The sequence below is a fragment of the Strongylocentrotus purpuratus genome, unplaced genomic scaffold (assembly GCF_000002235.5).
Source record: "Strongylocentrotus purpuratus isolate Spur 01 unplaced genomic scaffold, Spur_5.0 spur5_scaffold_13, whole genome shotgun sequence".
NCBI lineage: Eukaryota > Metazoa > Echinodermata > Echinoidea > Camarodonta > Strongylocentrotidae > Strongylocentrotus > Strongylocentrotus purpuratus.
Genome location: NW_022145598.1, coordinates 3,538,798 through 3,563,400, shown reverse-complemented (window position 1 = coordinate 3,563,400; position 24,603 = coordinate 3,538,798). Strand labels below are relative to the sequence as shown.

At 36.7% G+C, this 24,603-nt stretch overlaps 1 protein-coding gene across 1 annotated transcript; it reads right to left on the bottom strand.

Annotated features, from left to right (window-relative positions):
* Positions 1–585: 585 nt before the first annotated feature.
* LOC594470 (transmembrane protein 179B-like) lies at positions 586–20,440 on the bottom strand. Its single transcript, XM_011672023.2, has 6 exons — positions 19,611–20,440; positions 10,133–10,249; positions 9,517–9,590; positions 7,626–7,766; positions 4,687–4,762; positions 586–3,413 (listed from the first exon to the last, which is right to left on the bottom strand). The coding sequence occupies exons 1-6, from the start codon at positions 19,713–19,715 to the stop codon at positions 3,270–3,272; spliced, it is 657 nt and encodes a 218-aa protein (XP_011670325.1). The 5' UTR covers positions 19,716–20,440; the 3' UTR covers positions 586–3,269.
* Between the last annotated feature and the right edge of the window lie 4,163 nt (positions 20,441–24,603).

Below are 24,603 nucleotides of genomic sequence, written 5' to 3'. Positions count from 1 at the left end.
TTTTGTAAATGTATTTTTCATATCATAAATTATGGTCATCGCACCATGAACATGCGACAGCCACGACTCACTGGCAAAGTCAGAGAAAAGGTCATGAAAACAGTCGTCAGCCACCATTCTGTCGATAAAAATAGACAAAAATAATTCCCCCCTTATTTTAGGGAATTTTTTGAGGAAGTAACAGTCGTGTTGGAAGTTATGAAGAATAGGCTCTGTACGACACCGATGTCGGAATGTTTTTAGGCCGCCCCGCCCCTCGCCTCTCTCTCTCTCTCTCTCTCTCTCTCTCTCTCTCTCTCTCTCTTTCGCTTTCTCTCCCGCTATCTTTATTTCTCTTTCTCCCTCTCTCTCTCTTTCTCTCTGTCCCTATCTTTATCTTTTTCACTCCTTTTCTGTTGTTTTTTCTCCGTCGCTCTCCTCTCTTATGCCCTTTTCTCTTACTCTATTTAAACCTTTCTCTGTCTTTGTTTTCATATATCTCCGACATCCTCTCTCTTTTTCTCTCTCTCTCTCTCTCTCTCTCTCTCTCTCTCTTATTGTAATGCTATGCTGTCGAACAAAGTCAATGACATATCTAAAAAGTTATTGCAAAACAAACTGAATATAGGTTTTCTTTAATTTTGATGTTTACTTCAATCTTGCCTTCATTAGACTGATTAACCATATGTATTTATCTGGTAATGATATTCTAATGACATTATACAAATTACATATTAACAATATCTATATTAACTATTTATATCTTTATACAGTATTCTAAAAACTACCTTTTAGTCCAATAGATCTGTAAATTGTGATATTCGTTCCGTATTTTTCCCAGTAATTGTTTAACCCTTCTTAGCCTGTAAATATAATTTTATCGGAAAGTTACAATCACCGATAAATTAGAAACTTACTTCAATGATTATACAAGACATATACAAAAGCACAACATGTACATTATATACACTATGCTTCTTTGGCAAAACTAACTGACTTGCACAATTAGCGAAGCGTTATGGATAACTGCAGAATAACAATAAATTTACGATTGTTAAAGAAATTGTGTTCTGGCCACTCTTTTTATCTTTGATACCGCGGTCACATTGCCAAATCGGCTGCAAACCGACTCAAAAGCAAACCTAACCTTCTGTTCTAGGCCATGGCGTGCTGTACAACGTTTGGGTTTGGTCTGGTGTTGATCTATTCGATGTGAAAAACATTTGGAGTATATATATGAATATTGCGACTAAAACAAGACATTATATTATTCTAATAAAAATCATATAAACATTTTGCCCATAACGATAAGGCCGTTTGACAAAAATAGCGATGATATTAATATATACAGCATGAATGCAAGATATCATGAGCTTTCTTCGAGAATTTAAACTCGGGCAAATACACAACATAGTTATGTGACCCCTACGAAAAAGGCACTTTGAGCTGAACGATAAAAAGGTTGTATTTGATATTTGTATCTATATACTTATATGCAATGACAGAGTGAGAATGTGTTTTAAATTCAAATAGGATACGTATCAGAGAGCGTCAAAATGTGCTTATAGTTACCTTATCTATTGTATCTAATTCTTTCATGTTACTTAGCGTCATGTATTTCATTATGATGTAAACGATACAAACATTATGTACATCTTTTTTTAACAATCCATTAATCTCATAAGAGATTTCCAGTGGCGCCACGCTGGTTTAAAATAGTTTACAAACTCTTCTTACCGCGGTTGATACTTGCTATTCATAATATAACACATCTTGATTTTCAGGGTATGGCGTCATTGATGCTTTGAGTACGAGACGCCCTGGACCAGTATAAAGAGTGAAAAGACATAGAGGGTGTCATCAGCATAAACTCCCCTGAGCCATTTAAAACAGAGTTTGGCCAACCAACTTGCCCAACAAAGCAGTAGTCGCCATATTGTGTCCGACTCCAACTCGAACCGGGTTGGCCAAACTCTGTGTATAGATGGCTCTGAAACTCCCCTGAGAAGTCTTACCGAAATGTAGTTTTAACTGAATATCATTACCCCTTACAAACAGTCAGCAAATTACCCCAAATGTGTAATCGTTGTTTTTAGTTTTCCTTATTCACTTTGCGATAAATATAGTGCCAACTTCTATTTTCATTCAGCCAAAAAAATGTGAAGTCGTCAATAATAATTATATTAATTCTTAATTTTCAAGAAAACTGTAAATAAAGTGTTTAACGGAAACCATCAGCAGTTGAAAATTGTATTAGATTATTATTTAATCAATTGCACAATTTCTCACGTAACCCTTGCTTTTCTTTAAAAACAATTCACCTTTCCGAATCCCTCGAAGAAATTCTGGCCGAGAATTCTCCTTTTTACCATTTTCTAGGCAAGATAAATCAAACTAATTTGGCGGCAATATAAAGGACAGTCATCGCTTCAGTTAACTTCTCTTAATTCAATTAAGTTTATTCGTATAGCCTCTGGCTAGAGTCACGAGACCGACAGCCCACGAGACCTCAGAGAGAACACGAGACATCGGAGTTTCGTGGGCTGTTGGTCTACTGGGCTGTCATTCTCGCGGGCTGTCGGTCTACTAGGTTGTCAGTCCTGTGGGCTGTTGGTATACTAGGCTGTGCGATGTGGGTCTTGTTGGCTGTCGGTCTCGTGGGCTGTCGTCTTGTGGGCTGTTGGTCTTGCGGGATGTTGGTCTCGTGGACAGTTGGTCTCGTGAGCTGTCAGTCTCGTGGGCTGTCGGTTTACTGGGCTGTCAGTCTCGTGGGTTGTCGGTCTACTGGGTTGTCAGTCTTTGGACTGTTGGTCTACTAGGCTGTCAGTCTCTTGGACTGTTGGTCTCGTGAGCTGTCAGTCTCGTGGGCTGTCGGTTTACTGGGCTGTCAGTCTCGTGGGCTGTCGGTCTACTGGGTTGTCAGTCTTTGGACTGTTGGTCTACTAGGCTGTCAGTCTCGTGGGCTGTCGGTTTACTGGGCTGTCAGTCTCGTGGGCTGTCGGTCTACTGGGTTGTCAGTCTCTTGGACTGTTGGTCTACTAGGCTGTCAGTCTCGTGGGCTGTCGGTTTACTGGGCTGTCAGTCTCGTGGGCTGTCGGTCTACTGGGTTGTCAGTCTTTGGACTGTTGGTCTACTAGGCTGTCAGTCCCGTGGGCTGTCGGTATACTGGGCTGTGAGTCTCGCGGGCTGTCGGTCTACTGGGCTGTCATTCTTTTGGGCTGTTGGTCTTGCGGGATGTTGGTCTCGTTGGCTGTCCGTCTCATACTGGGATGTTCCGGGTGGTCTCTTATCTATGGTTCAATATTTTCCGAGTTGGGCAGCGTAGGTGGTTCTTCCTTGGGCTTCGGTCCTGATCCTCGTCGATCCATGACAAACACCATGATGGACATCGGGACCAGGATCAACCAACAAGTGAAGGAGATCCAGGATCCGATCTGTTCAAATGATCAACAGAAAAAAAATCAAGAGTAAGGTTTAATTCTGAGATAAAATATTGTTTGTTATGTTATGTGTTATCTTACCAGAGACATTCTCTTATCATACAATAATCCAAAGCGAATTATTATTTTAGTCTAACGTCATGTATTTCATTCAGTTTGACTGAAATTAAAAGCTGTTAACCGTCATAAGATGCAGAAATATGAAGTGTATTACACTTTACGTCATCACAAAACCCGCCGCGGTTTTCACCGCATCATATCTGAGCAAGGCCTACAGAGCATGAGCTATCATGGGGGAGAAGAGGATGTCCTAATGGTTATCATCTGGAATTACACGTTATCCGATTTATGTGTTCTTCATTCTGTTTCGTTATCATATTTTGTTGTTGTTGCTTTACATATCTTTTGATTGTAAAACTCTAACGGGTGCAAGAACGACAACAATGAAGCTTCAATATGTCCCACTGCAGCTACATATTAGTTGTAATATAACTATATGTAGAATCGGATGTATGAATTAAACAATGTACGCCCTGAAGATAATGGAGGGAGGGAGGCGAGAGTTGGTCTAGCGATACGTTCACTTGTTCAGTTCTCTGCCTTCGTCTACAAACTCGCTCATGCGTACCCGGTTCGAAACCGAGTCACGTCTTTCAGATGGTGACGTTTAAGGTCAGCCTCCAAACGTAAATAATCATATATGATTGATACAAATCTGTAAAACCCCAATTACACACACACACAGTCAGACTGATATAGATAATAATAATAATATTGTATGGCTTAGTTTTTCGTGTGATAAGAGAATAATTATATTGCCCTCATTATAACGATATTACATTCTTGTATCACACTTTAAGTCATCCAATATTATATAAGTATGTAATATCATTAGCGCAGTACCCGGATGACAGATCAATATTGTTTTCGTAATGATCTGTCATCCGGGAACTTCAACTATCGATACAATATTGCTTGATTATCGAAACTCAACAACAGTTTTGCTGGTACCTGGTCAATAGATAAGTCAAATTGTGTTATTTCGCTAGTCAGCTTGAAAGAGATAATAATAACAAAATTGTATAGCTTTGTTTTTCGTATGATACAAGAATATATTCCTCTCGCTATGACAATATTGTACTCGTCTTCGACTCGTCTAATGGTGTCATACCTCGAGAAATTCGACTCGTCCAATATTGTCAAAGCTCGAGCGATGTATTCTTGTACCGCACTCAAAGCCATCCAATATTTTATAAATAATACTTACACAAGCCAGATTGAGTCTGACATAGAAGTTTCGTCCTTGGTAAATATTCCAATGGGCTTGCTGGAATCGAGCACACCTGATGTAAATAAGGAAAAACATACATTGGATTGATTCAATTCAATTCAATTCAAAATGGTTTATTACAAATAAAACTTTCATCGCGGCGTTTAGCCGAACTACAAAAGTTTACAAACAAAATTAATAACACATAATGTAATATATAACATAGCATAACATGATATATTGAATTTGTAGTTAATAGTAAAAACACGACGTTTGACGAAACAATGATCACAAAGTTGAAAATCCGGGAGCTAAAACTTGAGCTGACTGCCTGTCATAAGCTGTTATACGCTAGTGTTATAAGCCACTGTTATAAGCTACTGAAATCGTGAAATGTGATTGGCTGAAAGCATACTTGTCAAAGAAATTTAGCTTAATAATAATAATAACCAGTTTTAGAAAAGGGCCCGGGTCAGTGGAAATATTTTTGTGATCAGAACTTTATTTATTTCGAGGAAAAGTTTATATTAATGAAAATGGTTTATATTTGCTGCAATGAATGTCGTTTTATGATGAAAATGAAACATAGCATGTATTCTATCCACAAGAGTCGCATATTGTTTCTCCGATATCTACATGTACTATAATGTTTCACCTGTTTTTTCTTTCCATAGTTTTTTTTGTGAGAAACAGAAAGAAAGAAAGAAAAAAGAGGAACATTCCTTATTTCTTTGACAAAGTCTCAACCCCAATCTTGGCAATCCTGTAGTATTGTCTGATTCTTCTATTGTCTGATGAGAGTTATAGCGCCAGAGTTTCAAACTTGTCCGATTGTTTGAGATGAAAAACGTATATTGTATTTCGGAGGTCGGATCTAGTTGCCGTATTCCAGCGTCACCTAAAAATTCTATAGCAGATTTGTAATCTTTATTATTGTTTTGATGTCTTAAATAAATAGTATATTTCTTTTTATTTAAAGGATACAAGCGATGTTGGAGAGAGGGGGGAGAGAGAGAGAGAGAGAAAGAGAAAGGGGGAGGAAGCTAGAGAGAGAGAGAGAGAGACAGAGACAGAGACAGAGCGAGAGGGAGAGAGAGATAGAGAAAAGAGATGGAGAGAGAGAACCGCCCTTTCTATACCATTTTTCCGTGATAAATGAAGGAAAAACAACACAAAATAATTATCAAAACTATATTTTATACATTCTTCCATATTATCCCTGTTACAAAAACAGAACATAATTTATGAAACAAAATAAAGTTCCTATCATGCTCCAAATGATTGTCCTTTGAGACTTTGCCCCTATGTTCACGAAGTCAGAAACAGTGAGGCGAGTTCCCCCTCAAACATGACTCATTCCCTAAGCTGGCATGGAATCAAAATAAACTTCAACATTTCCTCGTGATGGACCCCTTTATCCAGGGCAAAGCATATTCCTCGTGGATGAGGCTTCTTTCCATTTCAAGGGGAAGATGATGAATTCTAATTCTCTGAACAATGTTAAGCATTAAGGTTAAAGGGCCATTATAACCCCCGCCCCACCACCCCCCTCCCCCCTCCCCCCACTCCGGGGTCGGAGGGACCGCATTCGTGTACCCAAAATGTCCGGTGAAGGGGTACTTTTCACGCACCAAAGTCCGGCTCGTAATACACAAGAATCCGGCCGTATTTGCTTTACACACCGGACTTAGGAGGTATTTTCAAAAGGAGGGAACATGCAAACGCGTAAGGAGGGGGAGGGGGGACCGGGCTGTAACCCCATTTTAAAACATAAATACACCTCTGTTTATTAATATTCCACCCTCCAATTTTTCAGAAAAATCTCTATATTGACCAAAAAATGATAATAATCATCCATTTTTCACAGATCTCGAAAATGGTTAACACGGTGACGTGGCTTGATGACGCATTTGACGTCATCGCGGGAACGTCCTTGTCTTTGTCTAAGAATCTTACAATCTCATTGTAATTCATAATTAGGAATGACGAAATGGCCAAAAACGTTCTGGGATCATCAAGTGCATATTATTTTTCGGATAAATGTCTCTTTTTTCCAATTAATATCATACTTTGCCCTTTTAAAGACATGTTAATGCCTAAATCACCCTCCCTTTCACCGAGAAGTCGCAAACAGACGATTTTTGCGTAGACTCATACCACAGTCCTTTCATTATTTTGCGTGCGCGTTCTTGTCAGCCTGGCGTCAGTTTCCTTCAGAACACAAACTATCAAACGAGTGGGCAAAGAGTCTACGGTCTCCTGCAGTGACGTCATATGCTATTGCGCAATACAGCTCCGAAACTGGGGTTTTTTTCTGAGCGTTCTGAGTCGTCGTTTTTAAAGCTAGATTCCATAATTATAGATGGTTTCTAAGACAAATCATTATCATGTTCAGAATCTCCGTCAGAAATGTTATTATTCTACATGTCTTTTTTCTTCTTCATTGTTTAACCCGTTTTGGTTAAAGTGGCCATTTAAAGGGGCTGTAGCGTTGGAAATACTGGTTGACGCCATCTACGCCTTCTTTTGGACAACTGCACTTAAACGAATGGACTTGATCAGCTGGGTCAGCGCACGCTAGCGTTCGCGAAACAGACCGAAGTTCTCCTCACGCTTCGGTTTCGTGCATGTTGCACGCACGTGAATACGTAGGCCTACTGCGTCGCGTCGTCCTTAGAAGTATTACACCCGATTTTCTCCGAGTGGGCCTCGGGAAAGACGCATAGTCTCGTCATGCTACAGCCCCTTTAAGTTATGTAGTATTATTCAAGCACTTGCTCTCAAAAGAACAGTGTTCAGTTTGTTCCCATTATCAAAACCGAAGGATGTTTAATATTATAACGCTTGCACCGTACGTTGTTTAACCTGCCTTGTATAAATTAAATGAATCAATGAATAAACAAAAATATTATAAGAACATGATAAGTAATACTTACTGGACTACGATTGATCTGACAGGTGTTTGCGTGAGTTGTTTACAGAAATATGTAAATCCTACCGTGACCAGACAGGCCTCGATCAGAGCTAAGAAGCACATGATGCAATAGACTGGGAGAATGATCAGACGGAAAGCAGGGCTAGAAAACAGAACAGTAATCATGAAAGGTATATCATACAGTTGTGTCATAATATTGTATTACTATACAATTCATGTTATATTGTACAACTGTATTAAGCATGAGAGCACTATACAACAGGAATTTAAAAATTATGCAAACACACATAATAATCAGACCAGGGGGATGTTTCACAAAGATCCTAAGTTGAACTTATCTCTAAATTGGACTTGTTAATTATTGAAAGCCGTTAGCAATTTTGAAAATATGTTGTAAAAGTTATTTTAAGAGGCATAAAATGTTGATTCAAATTATTCATATTTTCTATTATCAAGGAGATTTCATGTTCTTGATGTGAAATTATCGAAAAGGCTAAAATACTTGAATTTTTGCTTTTGGATATATTTTATTTTAAGGCTGCAAATGGCTGACATAATTTTTAAGTCCAACTTAGAGTTAAGTTCAACTTAGGATCTTTATGGAACACCCCCCTGGAACCGGGCTAAGAAGCATGATGGGACAGATGAGAAAATGAATAATGAATATAATCTTAGAATACATTAACAAACCAATATTGTCATGATGACAAGATATAAATGCATTCATACAATAGACAGGGAAAATTATCAGACCAAAGTCATGTGACATAAAAGATAAGAAACTAATCTGGTTTGCATATTTAAGAATATATTTATTTTTCTTCAAATAATTGTTTAAGCAGTAATAAGAGCCAAGAAACACATAATACATCAGACAAAGCAAGAAATAAAAAGAGAGAAAAATGGGACATTAATAGATTATCTTAAAATAATTTGAAGAATAAACACGACAGTAATTCAACTCCCAATAATGATTCTAGTGTGAATTCTTAAGATAAATATAATGACAACAACAACATAGATAGCAGCAAGCATTCTGCGACAGGTGATGATAATTATGATGATAACATTAACACGCAATCAAACAGTTCGAGATTTAAAATAAAGGCAGAAGAAGAAAATAGAGCGAAGAGGAGCTTTAGTATCAGATTTAAAGGTGCTATGTCCCATTTGCAGGCCAAAAAAAAATGAAAAGGTTAAATTCCAACGGCATTTGAAAGATAATACTAATTTAAAACTTCCCAAAAGAAAAGGGGGCTTGAAAATGTCTTTCAGTGGGAAAATAACGACTATTAGTTGTCGAATCGACTTAAGAGCTATAGAGCCAGTAAGTAATAGTCTGATTTTCAGACCATTGGACCGAATGGTCGTACGTTTTATGCTGTGCAAAGATTCAATCAGTTTACTTTTTGCCATTTAAAGAAGTGGGTTATTGATGTAGAAAAATGCTCATGTACCCTTTACAGCTCATCTTATGTATGTTATTACCAAAAGAAGAAAAAAGCCAGTCAGTCACTCACTAGTGTCTGACAGTGAAGTCTAGCAAGTAAACATGTTTCCTTGCATAATTTGAATATTGGGACACTGCAAACGTTTAAATTTCACAGATAGGACATACATGACATATTCATAATTCCTGCAAAGTACTACATAATTTGATGTTGGCTGCAAAAGGGAAATAGTATCTTTAAGGTGCCTTGAGTAGAAAATGTGAGGTGCACACATTTTAAAACTGCACTGGTTTCAAAAAGGGGCATCAGGGGCCAATCGTCCCCCTCCCAACATTCAACAACCCAATGATAGACATAACCAATTGCATACAACAGTTAAAAAGACCTTCTTTAAATGTATATTAAATAAATAATCAATAAATAAATAAATAAAATACTTACATGTCAAATCTCTTAGTAAAGAAGACAACCAGTTTGTAAAGTGCATACAAAAATGCAATAAGCGAAATGATGACCTGTTGATAAAATGGGATATAATTTAGAAATTCATGAATTTAGACACTCATCCGCGGCGGTTGAATTTAATACATTCCCAATAAAGAATATATTTTGAAGATAAATTATTTCGATTACTGGACGATCTGCTGAAATGCTTTAAAACATTATTTAAACATACAAAAGATGATTATTACAAGTATATAATGTTAATAACAATTTATCTTTGTTTGTGCAGTTTTAATGCACATTTTTCATTATCTATTGCCTGTCTTTCATCTTTCTACTGTGATTTTTTTAAAGCTTTTTTTCCCCTCTCATTAATATACTAATAATTCTTTACTTTTTTGTTACGATTCTGTTTTCCATCTCAACAACATTTCGGTTTTTCTATTCATTGTATCTTCTGGAAATACTATTTGACACTCTCTTTATATCATCATTTATAGTATATTATAATAAAACTATAATATGATATTTTTGCTGATGAGAGGTTGCCTTATCATAAATGTATTATATTTCCTAATAATTTTGATTAATGACTGAATCATTATACACGTACCTGTACAGATAGGGCGAAGTCGCATTTCGGCCCTGTGCCGTTCGCATGTACTGAAAAGGAGTTGGGCGTGTCATACTGGACCTGTGCGTAGATCAAACAATCTCCTCGGAAATCATCCTGAACGAAAGAATAGAGAGTGAATTAGTGTTTGATAGGGAGAGAGAGTGAGGGAGAGGGAGAGACCGAGACCCTGTTGGAAAGAACACACTCATTCACACTCATTCACAATGTGAATCACACTGTGTTTCACACTGTGAATCACAGTGTGCTCCACAATGTTAAATTGGGGCGTTTTCACATTGTGGTCGATTCGTTTCACACTGTGGTTCACAGTGTGGATAATCGGAAAAGGAAAGAACACACTCATTCACTGTGTTCACAGTGTGAACTGTGATTTCACACTGTGAATGAGTGTATTCTTTCCAGCATGGGAGACAGAGAAGGATAGGAAGAGAGAGAGAGAGAGAGAGAGAGAGAGATGCAGAGAGATAGAGAGAGAGAGAGAGAGAGAAAGAAAGAAAGAAATAGGGACAGAGAGAGAGAAAGAAAGAGAGGGAGGGAGAAAGCGACAAAGCAACTTACTTAGGGAGGATAGTGGGTGCAGCGGCAAACAGATAGGAAACACGGAGAGTAAAAGATGGAGGGAGGGGACAGAGATAGAGAGGAGAGAAAATATAAAGACAAAGACTACGTGAGATTTTTAAGGGAGCATGAATTGTTATCGACAGGAAATAATCATGCTACCTATAGCAACAGCAGGAAACGAAAATAAAAATATGTCTTCATCGTTTCACCGTCTGGCTTCTGTCCAATTAAACATGACAAAAACAATAAAAAACAAAGAACGAAAGCCCACAGGAATCGCAAATAACTAGAACACAACGCTCAGTCATATTAATCCACATAAGATAGGTAGGATAAAAAAGGATTTTATCCGAACAAAAGATACATAACACATTTGCGTGTAAAAATAAGGTTTAAGCAGGGAAAGGAATAGATCATTATTTCGGTCAGTGACCAGCGTAGGATTAGCTATAATGCCCTCATACTAAGCCGATTTTACCTTCACATGAAAATGCGATATATTGTGTAGTCACGTGATGCTTTTCTGATATGACATTCCAATTAGATTCTAATTAATCAATTTCCCGTCTCGTCAACTACAACAACTTCTTCTATAATTATAACTATATACGTCGCACACAGGGAATGCCTAATTAAGTTTCAACACAAGTGAAGTTTACTACAAGAATGTCTGTCACTAGCAATTTACCTATGTAGAGACTAATGATTACGTACAAATAAATCATTCTAGTTAGTGAACGGCACAATACACTGCATTAGAAATGAAAACAAAAATTCTGCTATATAATATGTATCACTTGAAGGCCCATTTTATTACAGGGACACAAAAGATTATTTAAAAAATCTTCCTTCTTTACCTTATGTTACCTTATGTTATTACAGAAAAGTAATTGACACATTGCATTCATATCTGGTATCATTACATCATGATGCTACTTAAGAATGGTTTCGTGTGAAATGGAATTTTGCAAAGTGTTAAAACGGGGGTTAACCAAATCCTCAAAACGAATTCACAGTGGTGTCATTTTGAAGAGAGGGGCGCATGCTGACTCTAGATCTGCACCTATCCGAATCAACGCCCCTGTCCTTCACCTGTTACCCCTCTCAGCCTCTGTAAGAATTCATTCATTTTATACCCTGTTTAAGCCCCCTCACCCTCAACACGCTGCACCTATGTTGTATTCGTATGCCTACGTGTTCTTTGAAACATATATCACAATTCTTGCTTAACTTAATATTATTAGTATCAAGCAACTATTCGTTGTAAAGGTCAAAGCCTTTAAAGATACTATGTCCCTTTTGCAGCCAACCTCAAATTCTGTAGAACTTTGCAGGAATTATGAATATGTCGTGTATGTCCTATCTGTGAAATTTAAACGTTAGTTGTGTCCTAATATTCAAATTATGCAAGGAAACCCGTTTACTTGCTAGACTTCACTGTCAGACACTATTGTCAGTATTGAGTGACTGACTGGCTTTTTCTTCTTCTTTGGTAATAACATACATAAAATGAGCTGTAAATGATTTGTCTACTACAATAACCCACTTCTTGTAATCGCCAAAATTAAACTGATTGAATCTTTGCGCAGCATAAGACGAACGACCATGCGGTACAATGGTCTGAAAATCAAGACTATTACTTATTGGCTCTATAGCTCCTAAGTCGATTTGACAACTAATAGTTGTTATTTTCCCACTTAAAGAGCCCCATTTTTTTAAGGGGAGTTCTAAATTAGTATTATCTTTCAAATGCCATTGGAATTTAACCTTTTCATTTATTTGGCCTGCAAAAGGGACATAGTACCTTTAAGAAATTATTGTCAAAATATGTCTAACTGAGGCACTCCGAATCCTTGAAAATTCCATCTTTTAGTATATAGTCTGTGGGTGGATGTCATTGGACGGGGTTTAGTTCTTTGCCTTATTTGGAATGAAATTGTGAATCATCCAATCCTATTCCATCCGCTCACTTATTAAGATATAAATAGAGATCCGACATCATCACGAAACTGTGGAAGAGGTGTTGTAGTCTAGTGGTTTAAGGACTGGACTTGTAATGCAAAGGTCGTCGGTTCTATACGCAAAACGGCACTAATGTCCTTAGCCTAGAATATTATTCTCATCGTTGTTATTTTTAGTATCATTTTTTTATTATCATGAGTATTACTATTATTAATATCATTATTATGATATTATGTGACATATTATTATGACTAACTGTAAGACTTTATATTGCTCTTGCCTCCACAAGAACGCCAACATAGAGTATGTATAAAACTCCTTAACAGAGAAAGTTAAGTTATTTATGGTAAAGGTAAACAATGAGATATGAGTTTTTTTCCATTCCTTTTAATGATTGTATGGAAGAAAATAATAGAGAAAATATCCCCAGGGACATAATGATTGCCCTACAGATGCCCTCATATTCAAAATATGACGAAAAAAAGCTGAAATGTTTATACTCAAGTTTTCATGCCAATGTGTGTTGTCCCATACGTGTGTGTGTAGTGCATGCGACTTTCGGTAATATTTATGTCATTTTGATCATTCAAAAACTCACAGTATACATCCATTTTTAATGTGCGTCATAATCAGCCTTCCCAATTTCTTTTAGTGTCTTTTACAATGAAATCGCATAACCAGAATTCAGCTTTATCTTAAAGGTACTATGTCCCTTTTGCAGCCAACATCAAATTCTGTAGAACTTTGCAGAAATTATGAATATGTCATGTATGTCCTATCTGTGAAGTTTAAACATTAGCAGTGTCCTAATATTCAAATTATGCAAGGAAACACATTTATTTGCTAGACTTCACTGTCAGACACTATTGAGTGACTGACTGGCTTTTTGCATCTTTGGTAATAACATACATAACATGAGCTGTAAAGGGTACATAAGTATTTGTCTACATCAATAATCCATGTGATGGCCAATATTAAACTGATTGAATCATAAAAAGTACGACCATTCGGTACAATGGTCTGAAAAATTAGACTATTACTTAATGGCTCTATAGCTTCTAAGTCGATTTGACAACTAATTAGTACTGTCTTTCAAATGCCGTTGGAATTGAACCTTTTCCTTTTTTCGGCCTGCAAAAGGGACATTGTACCTTTAAATTGGGCCTAGCTATCTAATTTTGCAGTCAGCTATTTAGGGTCTCCTTTTCACTTAGTCCAAGGGTAAATCTAAATCCTGCAAGGGTAAAGGAGATTTTAAGGATTCTAAAATAAGAGTCATAACGGCATTGGGAGTACAGTGCGGCAGTGTTTGAGTCGAGGAGCACATGACCCCCCCCCCCCCCCTTCCACCTCATGTGTATCGGGGTAAAGGGAGATAAGGTAACAAAGAAGGAAAAAAAGGGGGGGGGGGAGAAGGAGACAGGGATGGAGATAGGGATATAACTCACCCCCCCCCCTATATACTGAAGTCGTGTACGGCATATGGTCTACACCCAGCCAAGTCTACTATCCACATGGTCTCATAATCATTTCGTCTACTACCCATTTGGTATAATGCTCATTTAGTCCGGTCAGTCTAATTCTCAGTTTGTCTAAGGCCCATTTTTCTGTTATCCATTATGGTCTAATAATGATTTAATCCGATGTGGTCACTTTTAAAGGCCATCTGTTCTAGTTTGGCTAGGAGAGATTAGACCACACATGAAGGTCACTGACATGTGGCTATCTCATCAACTCGACTCTCAGTTAACATAAGAAAAAGAGGATCATGGGGGACCAATGGTCACCGATTAGGCATTGTTTTCTATATCGAGGGAGCATGTAGCTACAAGTAGTACAGTGGGCCTTTAACTTACCCATTCGGGTATGAAATCATTTGGTATATTTATCTCAATCCATTAACGTGTTTGAAAAGCAATAATATTCAGACTGTCTTGATTGTTCAATTTTACCCGCCTAATACAATGTCTGAATGTCAATCGGCATTATGCAAAATCAATACATTAGAGTCAGTGGCATAGTCACAATGTGCATGACCTCTTCAACAGCTTCATTGTGTAAATCAGCGCCATATTCTTCTTTGTGTAAAGTTCAGCTCTTGGAAGCTAGTAGCGATTGTTGATATGCCATGAAGGTCAGGTTTGTTCTATTTTCTTACAAATTTGATAGACTGTCTTTGAGAAGAAAAAAAAACGAGAAATAACCATCTCTGTGTGATTGTTCTATTGAATAACCATACAATGTTAGTTTCTTACTAGCGTATCAATGGAGATCTTGAATACTCTTCAAGGGGACGAACAACAACAACAACAACAAAAACCATACAACAACCAGAAAGTTGGTTTTCGAAAATAGATAATGCATTTTTGTGTACACATGTGAAATATACTTATCGTCAACAGCCCTTAGCAAGTTTTGTATTTTTTAATGTGAAAAATTAACATGTCCCAATTTATGTTTCTTGAGAATGTGACATAATGAAGTTTATAGCTGCTGCACCCCGGTTATGGAACTCCCTACCCCATTCAATCAAAATGTCAGCCAATCAAAACTTTTACCAAAAAAACTTGAAAATGTCTGAATTCCTTAGTTAAGACGTAGTGTTTTTCACAATCTGATGTAATTAACGTTGTTTAATTATATTTAATTATGTTAAATTATTTTCGTTCTCTGTAACTTCTGATGTACTTTCTTAAGTTTAATATATATACCTTGTTTGGCGCCTTGTGCATCTCTTGGGTGGATATGTGCGCATTATAAATGTTGTTATTATTATTATTTTTATTTAACAAAGGCCCTAATTTAACCAATCTCCCTTTTATTCTATACGAAAAACACAAACATATCAATTTAAAAGTGGTATGAATAATTCAGGTGTTAACTCCCGTGTTAACTGTATATCATACAATACATATGTGAACAGTTACTGCTGTACGTATATATCATACGTAATCTGTCTGAGTCTATAAATGTCGTTGCCATGCATGTGATGTGTCATTAACCACGGCCTTTTATCAGCTCTTCACATGAGGCATGAATCATCGCCGTGTCGTGAGAGAGAAGGAGAGAGGAGCCTTCATCATGATCATACATGAGACTAAAGAGACTCCTATATACGGCATAGGAAGATGAGGATATTAAATATGTATCTCGGTGAGATCTGTGAATATGATTAGTTCCTGAATAATGTTATTAGTTTCAAGAAGTTTGAAATGTGTACACGAGAGTAAATGTCTTATACGATGAGAAATTGAATTTGTATCACCGTGAGATATTCAAGATCCACCGTCAATTCGCTTATTTTACTCATTAAGATAAAAACAATACAACAAAATAATGTATAAATGCGTGTAATAATAAATGCAGTATGCACAAGATTTTCTTTTTGAATAGAAAAGTACGTATTAGACAAGAAAAGTAAAAGACGGAGATAAAGATTAAAGATATATACCTTTCGATGACATATTACCAAGAATTGCACCGGTACATCAATACATATTGGGTTGTCAAGTTGTTACTTTTCAAAAGTTGAAAATAAATTTATTTTCTGTTTAGCTGAGTTATTCTTAACTTTTGTCGGTTACGCAGTACTAGTCTAGATCTGAGACTATTCAGTACAGGGGTTAAGATGATGAAGAGATTAAATCCTTATTTGTGTAAGATTTTTGAATAAGTATTGATTCTTTGCTGGGTTTTTAAAGAATTTAAAAATATATATATTTTTGTTGTTGATTTTTTTGTGATTTTTTGTTTTTGTTTGGGGGGGGGGGGCTTTCACAAACTTAGGACTAAGATCGACTTACTTTTGACTTGAACTATGGCATTCCGTTTGCATACTGTTTGCTCTCATCATTCCTGGCATTGGTCTCTCAAGGGATGTGCAAATCGTGGCCACTTATGTACAGAATCGACAGTTCTTTGGTTATAGTTCGTTGTTGAAGAATTTGTTTAAATCTCAAGATCATAATTTCTTGGGTATTTTTAAAACTCTAATTTTACATCGGGTTAAGATTTTTAAGATTCATAAACTGTCTACCGCAGTATAAGTCCAACAACTTTCCAAGTCTTAACTAGCACTTTAATTTAAGTATTTTAGTTTTGTTATGAGAGAGACTAATGGTGAGAGCAACCAGTGGCATGAGCGGCCTGCCATACTTCAAGTTCAAGTTGATCTTAGTCTTTGCAAAACACCCCGGTTTCTTTCACGCTTTTCGCAAGTGACTACGCCCAACTTCAGTGCCTAACCCTAACCCTAACCCTAACCCTTTGACATGCATATTATAAGGCGCATTAACTATATAAAGTCATATAAAAATTATTCTAGACAATATGCCTATAATAATCTGCGCAATATGACAATCCTTTCATTCTATAATGCAAAAGAAAAAAGTGTATACAATTTCATTCACAATATTGTAAATACCATTGTTAACCTTCAAGAAACATGAAACAGACCAAATGAAAAACCATATACAATGTTATGAACTAAAAAAAAAAGTAAAATATTACAGGGTGGTTGTGCCCCTCGAACCGAAAATAGGGCGGGAGCACCCCTGCAGTGCTAAGCCAGACGTTGCGGTGCATGTTAAGAGCGGAAGGAAATCGAATTTGCACCCCCTTCCCGCTCCTTAATAGCATATGATAATGAAGTATCAACTCCCTTGTTATCACAGGTAAGCCGACATGCTGGGATATTTTAAAACATAGTATTAAGATATTATATATCCTTCTAATGTATGTTAGGAAATCAGCGGTGAATGGAACCCAACGCTGGGTTAAGAAATAATGTTTCGCTTTAAAAGGACCCAGTTTATGTTTGTTATGCTTTTGTTGTTGTTGTTGTTGATGTTGCTTGTTTCAGAACAATGAATATGTACGTTAAACATTCTAAGAATATTATCAATTCCTATGGGTTATATGTAGTTATATACCACTGCGCTGTTATAAGGAGCGAACCTTGATTATATTGTGCTTTTCTTTGTTATTTGGGGGCTCTTAGATGGTATAGACTATAGAGGCCCACCCCCCCCCCCCCCCCGGAGTAGGATAAATGACCCCTTTGAAAAACAGCTTGTAGCTGACAATGGTAATCCAACCCATAAGTGGTGAATTTATAAACAAATAAATAAATAAATACATAAATAATTATGAAAGGCTTTATTCGGGCAAAGTCTCTCGGACATGGCACCAACGCCTCACCTTTTCCCCTTGTTAATAAACCAGACAAAGCATAGGCCTATAATACACGTTGCTCTCGTATGTACTGGTAATAACAGTAATTGTTTTTTTGTTTGTTTGAATGAATGCAACTTCTATAATTTGTGAGAGTAATACTAATCGTAGTCCCATACACTGGTTTCGACGTTCAGTCTGTTTACGTCAGTGTTGGCATGCATGCCCTTAATTGTGTCTCAGAAGTTGAAAGGATGTCATGAGTAAGCCGTAATTAGAGCGTCAACGTAAGCAGGATGTATGATGTGTCACCAGAGAAAAGAAGCATTATGCGTTACGGAGTCCCTATTGTGAATTCATTAAAACAACCAGCCTCCCCTTCTCCCTCTGATATAGTTATGAAATAAGTTTAAATCTCTCCTATTATTGCACTATTTAATTTTTTTTTTGACTGAGTAACAGTGGGGCGTTTGCAGCACCTATTACCCCCTCCCCCTTTCTAAGCGCATAGAGAAGCTACTAATGATGTGTGCTTTATAGACTGTATATTATTAAAACAACCAGCCACCCCTCCCCCTCTTACAAGGTAAACTAAAATATTGTATCGTGTTCAAGAAATATCTTGATACAGAAAACCTCCAATGGTTGGGTATGGTTATAACATGTAATTTATCCTAAGTAGGCATATAGCAACCTTAATATTTAGTAAGCGCAACTTCAACAACTTTTGTGGAATTTCTCATGCTTAGTGATTTTTCCGACAGTTTCTTGTTGCCTGCTGCTTCGAGATCACCAAAGCGAGATGGATTGCCTACTAGCCTAAATATTAAGGTTGGCAACAGGTGGAAACATTAAGATATGTAATAATTTACCGTACCGAAACATTTGTAATCCGCACTATAGAATAATGAGAACTTATAAGTACCTGTATTCTTACGGTTGCGATGAGAATGTGATTTTTGTTTGTTTGTTTGTTTGTTTGTTATGACTAGCGCATGAATATGTGATTCTCCGAATTTGGCATATTAATCTCTCCCTTTGTTGTTTTTCGTGTGGTACTATACGTCTCCGAAGACAGGATATGGTTTATTGATATTATCTTCAAAGCATTCCCACGCCCCACCCATCTCAGGAAATGATAAATTAGCATACATCCAATTGATTGTATTCAAGAAAAGGCTAGACAATAGCGAATTGTTCACAGTCATGTTCCCCACCAATCTACTAACATAAACATTTATTATAATATTATTGTATGCGAGTACAGCGAGAGTATATTGGGCCTGCAGTTGAATACATCATAATTTTGATATCGGTTACTAATTATGGATTTATTTATTTTTAGTCATGATAGTTATAATTGCAGGAAATGTAGTGGACTTCATACAAAAGTGGTACAACGTGACAAAATCGTAATTCATCATCATTTTTGAGCAGATTTAATGGCATACATGTAGTATCTATGATGGAACGAAATGGAAAGTACAAAATTGAGGAAAAAAAATCCTGTCACCGACAAGGGATAAATATTATCCAAGCTAAAGAGGTGTGTCCCTTTTCACGGAAGATATGTTTGTAGAATAAGATCGTAAAAAATAAGCATTTTTAAATTCAAAGTGCACGTTAGGTAAAAGCAAGGAAGGAACGCAATAGTGTACTGTTATCCGTGTAAAGGTCATAAAGTTCTTTGTGTCAATATTTGTCAAATCAGTCAACATTAAAACAAAACAAAATGGCGGTCAACGACGTGATGTCTTACCCTGACGATACCGATAGCGATGGCGGCTGTTATTCCAGCGAGGAAGGCAACGAGAAGGAGACTGATCTCCGTCACCATCTGAATGGAGTACATGCAGCCAGTCATCTTGATATCCTTTTACGATCCTTTCACTTCCAAAAAGAAATAGAAAATGGCTCAATCAACGGGATATAACCTCCCGATTAAAATATAAGGGTCCTACTAAATCGCCCGCAGAGGACTTGTTCGGTGAGCCCTTCCGATCCTCAATTGATTGTAAGATATATTGCGGCTCTCAATGGCTGGGTGTGTGCTCCTGCGTGATGCCAGACGTGAACTTTGCCAACTTGTTTTCAACTGGGCCGGATGAATGGCGGACGAGTTGCACTCAGGAGAGCGATTGGAGCAAACTAACGCTCTGTCGGGCTACGCGTAACTTGAGTTTGAATAACTTTTTTGTTCAGTTGTTTGAGAGAAAGAAATTTAGAAATGATTCCAACCGAGTTGGAAAGGAGTTTGTTCAAGTTTCCGGCGTTTTGAATAAAAGAAACAACCTTCAGTTGTTACATGTCCAATGTCACGTACACAAGTCCGCTATTCATTAGCCAAAGTGATTGTCCTTTTGTCTTGCACTTAGTACCGGAAGAAGGAGAATGAAATAAAAGAGGTCGGGGAGATTTACTTCAAGTTATTTAACTCATCATTGACACTATCAACATGATCAATGCCACATGTTGACATTCAGTGAGGCCAAAGCTGACAATCGTAGAGCATAATACTCTTGCCGACCAAGATCAACGAATGTCTCTTTCTCGGCAATGAACTAGAATCCCCCAATCCGTCACGAAGGTTGCAGATTATAATTAACTCCTTAAATACCGAGTTCCGATAGTTGGATAGGTGTCAGTTGGTCTTTCGGTAATTCTTGTCAAGTAAAATGTAATGACTTCATCTCGCCCACGGCATTTGATAGAGGGATATAAGCTTTGACAGAATCCAAAAATCGAGGCACCGAGAGCAAAAGTTTTTGAGCTTCATATTTTTGTTTTACCCATTTTTTGTCTGGCCTTCAATGGTAAGGCGTGAAGGGGAAGGGGAACGCCTGCTAGTCTGTAAATCAAGTCTCCGTTTCGATTTGAAGAAAATAAATCTTAAAGTGACTTGGTAACATTGTTGAAGGTTGATGAAAAAAATTGCTTAATTTTTGTATAAAAGGTTTCTTACTGTATTCCTTTTACTGTACTAACCCTCCGACAGGCAAAAAATCCTGAAAAAAATCTCAAACCACGAAGATATCTATGGTTTTCTTTGAAGGCGTCGATGTTAGGCACCCTCTCACAGTGATTAACAGTAAATTCTCCCAACCATTTTTGAATTTTCCCAACCGTTTTTCCATGAAAAAAGGACATAAAACAGGCTATAAAAAAATCTGTCAACACTTAAATGTCTGGAATGGAATGTGGAGCCATTTTATTGCTTTGTGAAATTTCCATTTACCTAAAATGTAACTGAATTGTTCTATAGATCTAGATCTAGATCTAGACCTAGTTGGGAGAATTAAGGAATCGATCAGATCAGTTTTTCCCAATTTGTACCATGAATAATGGTCCGTTTTCACTCAAATTTTCAGATTATCTTTAATTGTACATCTTTCATTGAAGTCACTACCTTAGAATCACTATCTCTCATCTGAACAATGTTACCTAGTCCCTTTAATGTCTTAACCTAACTAAATTGGTAAACTCCTGTACTTTTAATCGCTTTTTTCTAATTCGTCACCACGATTATTCTATATCGATTTCCCTCGTCGTCAGCCCCGCCCAACCGAGTTTTGTTCAACAGCATAGGCCTAATTGTAACGCTCATAAATGAAATAAAACAAACCAAAACAAATAAAATCACATTGATCCCTGAATGGATCCCCATCAAAATATAAAATTCGTCCATAACAGTTACTTTGTGTCGTGATTTTTAGAGGTGCAGCGACATGGGTCCCAGCTAGGGCATGTATCCCGTCACATCAAGGAAAATGAAAGGGAGAAAATGGAAGAAACCTATCAAGCTTGATTAATGCCTTGTCTGTACCAAACATTGGCGATCAAGACTTTTCCATCTAATTATATCTCTCGTTCTTTGTGATGTAACGTTAATTCTGTTACCAGTCGGCCAAATAAACTTATCCATGTATTTGATGCTTCTCTTTATAGCTCAATTTTTCCTGTCAGTTTTCTGTTTTCTGTGCCTTCTCTTCTCATAATATTATGCCCAACAACCTGAAGTTGTATTTTCCTTAAAATAATTAAGGAGGGATCTATCGACACATGCCTTATTGAGCATTTCTTCGTTTGAAATTATGTCAGTCCAAGATATCCTTACCACATCTCTGCTACTTAAATTCTGCTGTCCAAGGATTTATTCAACGGTTAGCTATCGCAGCCCTACAGGAAGATTTTTATTTTAATGTTAATTTTAATTTACGAAATGTACACAAATATTCTTAATTTATTTGTAAAACCAATCGACTGAAGAATAGCCCTATTCCCTATATATTTTGTTCGCATCTTACAAAATTATTATTAAAAAAAGTAAGTTTCATTCGTTTTGTATATTTTTATGATGTTTAATGATGCTGCCTATTTTGCGTATGAATGTATTTAGTATATTGTTCCTGCTACGTGTAATGTATTTGATGTTTACATGCATAATGCTGTATTTTAACCATTATGATGCATTTTACCTTGTAAATGACCATGTGATTCAGCTTCATCTGCATGAATGTCATTTTGAATAAACCCTTATTGAATTGAATTAGCGGTCATTTTTAAGTTTCGATTTGAAGAAGATGGCATTGTTCGTGGACCTAGCATGCAATGCTTAGGTAAATATTATGATTTAAGAAAAGGACTTAGATGAGAAAGTGTCTATATTATGAAGACTATATTTGAGGAACGAGTTGGTCGTATTCTCGGGCCGAGAAGCAAGAGGCAGAAGGAAAGATCACCTCCTTATTCAATAATAGGAACTTCCTACAGTATATGAAAACGTTATGTCGTCTAGGAAATTTTGCTCTTCTAAAAAATATCGAATATGGCTCAAGATTGTTTTTCGCAAATACATTTTCCTTTTCCTTTTGTTTAAAGGTACTATGTCCCATTTGCAGGTCAAAAAAATGAAAAATTTAAATTCCAACTGCATTTGAAAGATAATACTTATTTAGAATTTCCCACAAAAGGTGGGGCTTGAAAATGTCTTCAAGTGGGAAAATAATGACTATTAGTTGTCAAATCGACTTTAGGGCTATAGAGCCCAAAGGTAATAGTCTTGATTTTCAGACAATAAACTGAATGGTCATACGCTTTATGCTGCGCAAAGATTCAATCAGTTTAATCTTGGCTATCACAAGAAGTGGGTTATTGATGTAGACAAATGCTCATGTACCCTTTACAACTATTTTCATGTATGTTATTACCAAAGAAGAAAAAAGCCAGTCAGTCACTCAATAGTGTCTGACAGTGAAGTCTAGCAAGTAAAACGGGTTTCTTGCATAATTTGAATATGAGGACACTGCTAACGTTTAAATTTGACAGATAGGACATACATGACATATTCATAATTCCTGCAAAGTTCTACAGAATTTGAGGTTGGCTGCAAAAGGGACATAGTACCTTTAACTTCTCAAATATTTAGAAAGTAACTCAAAAGTAACAGATCTTGACGGTGAGAGAATGATGAGGTAATTGTATTTCAACTATTGTCTGTGTCTAATACAAATAATTTAAGTAGGACGAATAAAGAGGCTGTTCAACTTTTTTGCAATAATGGTTAGAATTTGCCAAGAGTTTCAAATCAAAAAGTCGAGATTTTAGCTGCTTTTGAAACATACAATTGTCAAATGGAAGCCACCCCCTCGTTATATTAGATTTAAAATGTAGGCCTTTTTTAATATGAATGTTATTGTTTTTATGGTCTTAAACGAGGCTAAAACAAAAAGTGAGTAAATCTGGAATACAAATTACTTCTACAGCGCACGCTCTTTCTCTCTTTCTCCCTTTCTATCCCCCCTCTCTCTCTCTCTCTTTATTTTGTTCTTTCTCTTTCTTTCTCTCTCTCTCTCTCTCTCTCTCTCTCTCTCTCTCTCTCTCTCTAACTACTACTAATAATAATCTTATAATCTTTCCCTTTTGTAGGAGGAACTTAGGAGGCGGAGGAGGAGGAGAAGAAGAAGAAGAAGAAGAAAAAACAAAAATCAATATCGTTTGAGAAATACACTTATCTATGATAATCATACAACGAAATAAAGTCAAAGTATTGCAGGTTTTCACTCAAAACATATTTTAGTCATGAAGATACAGCTTGAATATATTTTGAGCCAACGAATCCGTACAGTAATATGACAGATTCGTCCGTTTCAAATATCGCTCACAATATGTAGGCAGACATAATAAAGTTCCCCACTATACAATATGAATAATTGAATCTGAATTTGTTAACAATTATTTTTAAAGTTCTTTTTCCTTATCATGTACTTCAATTAACCCGATAAACTTATCATTTTAGTTCAGTTCAGTCTTTGTTTCATTCTCAATGAAATACACAAAAAAAAACATAAATTTATGTACACAACAGAGTAATACCAACAGAGTAATCATTATTTGTTAATAACATGTCTTTTAGTAATCTATGTGTATTATAATTAAAATGGTATCACTTTCATCATAACTCAATAAAGGCTTCTTAATAGAAAACTTTGTCCGTATCGAGCACAATGTCCAAATTCGAAATTTCGTTCTTCTAGTGACATATGCCCTTTTGGCATTATACGATTTCCCTCTTCGCACGCGGGGGAAGGGGAAATGGCGTCATGAAGTGACTCACAGACGAGGGAGGGGGAAGGTCAAAGGTCATGGATGCATCAGCAGGGAGGCATTAGGTATATACCGGGGAAGTTTTGTCCATTTGGAAGGAAATAGAGGAAAGTTCCAAGCGAATTGAGTTAGATAGGCAGGGGCCAGCA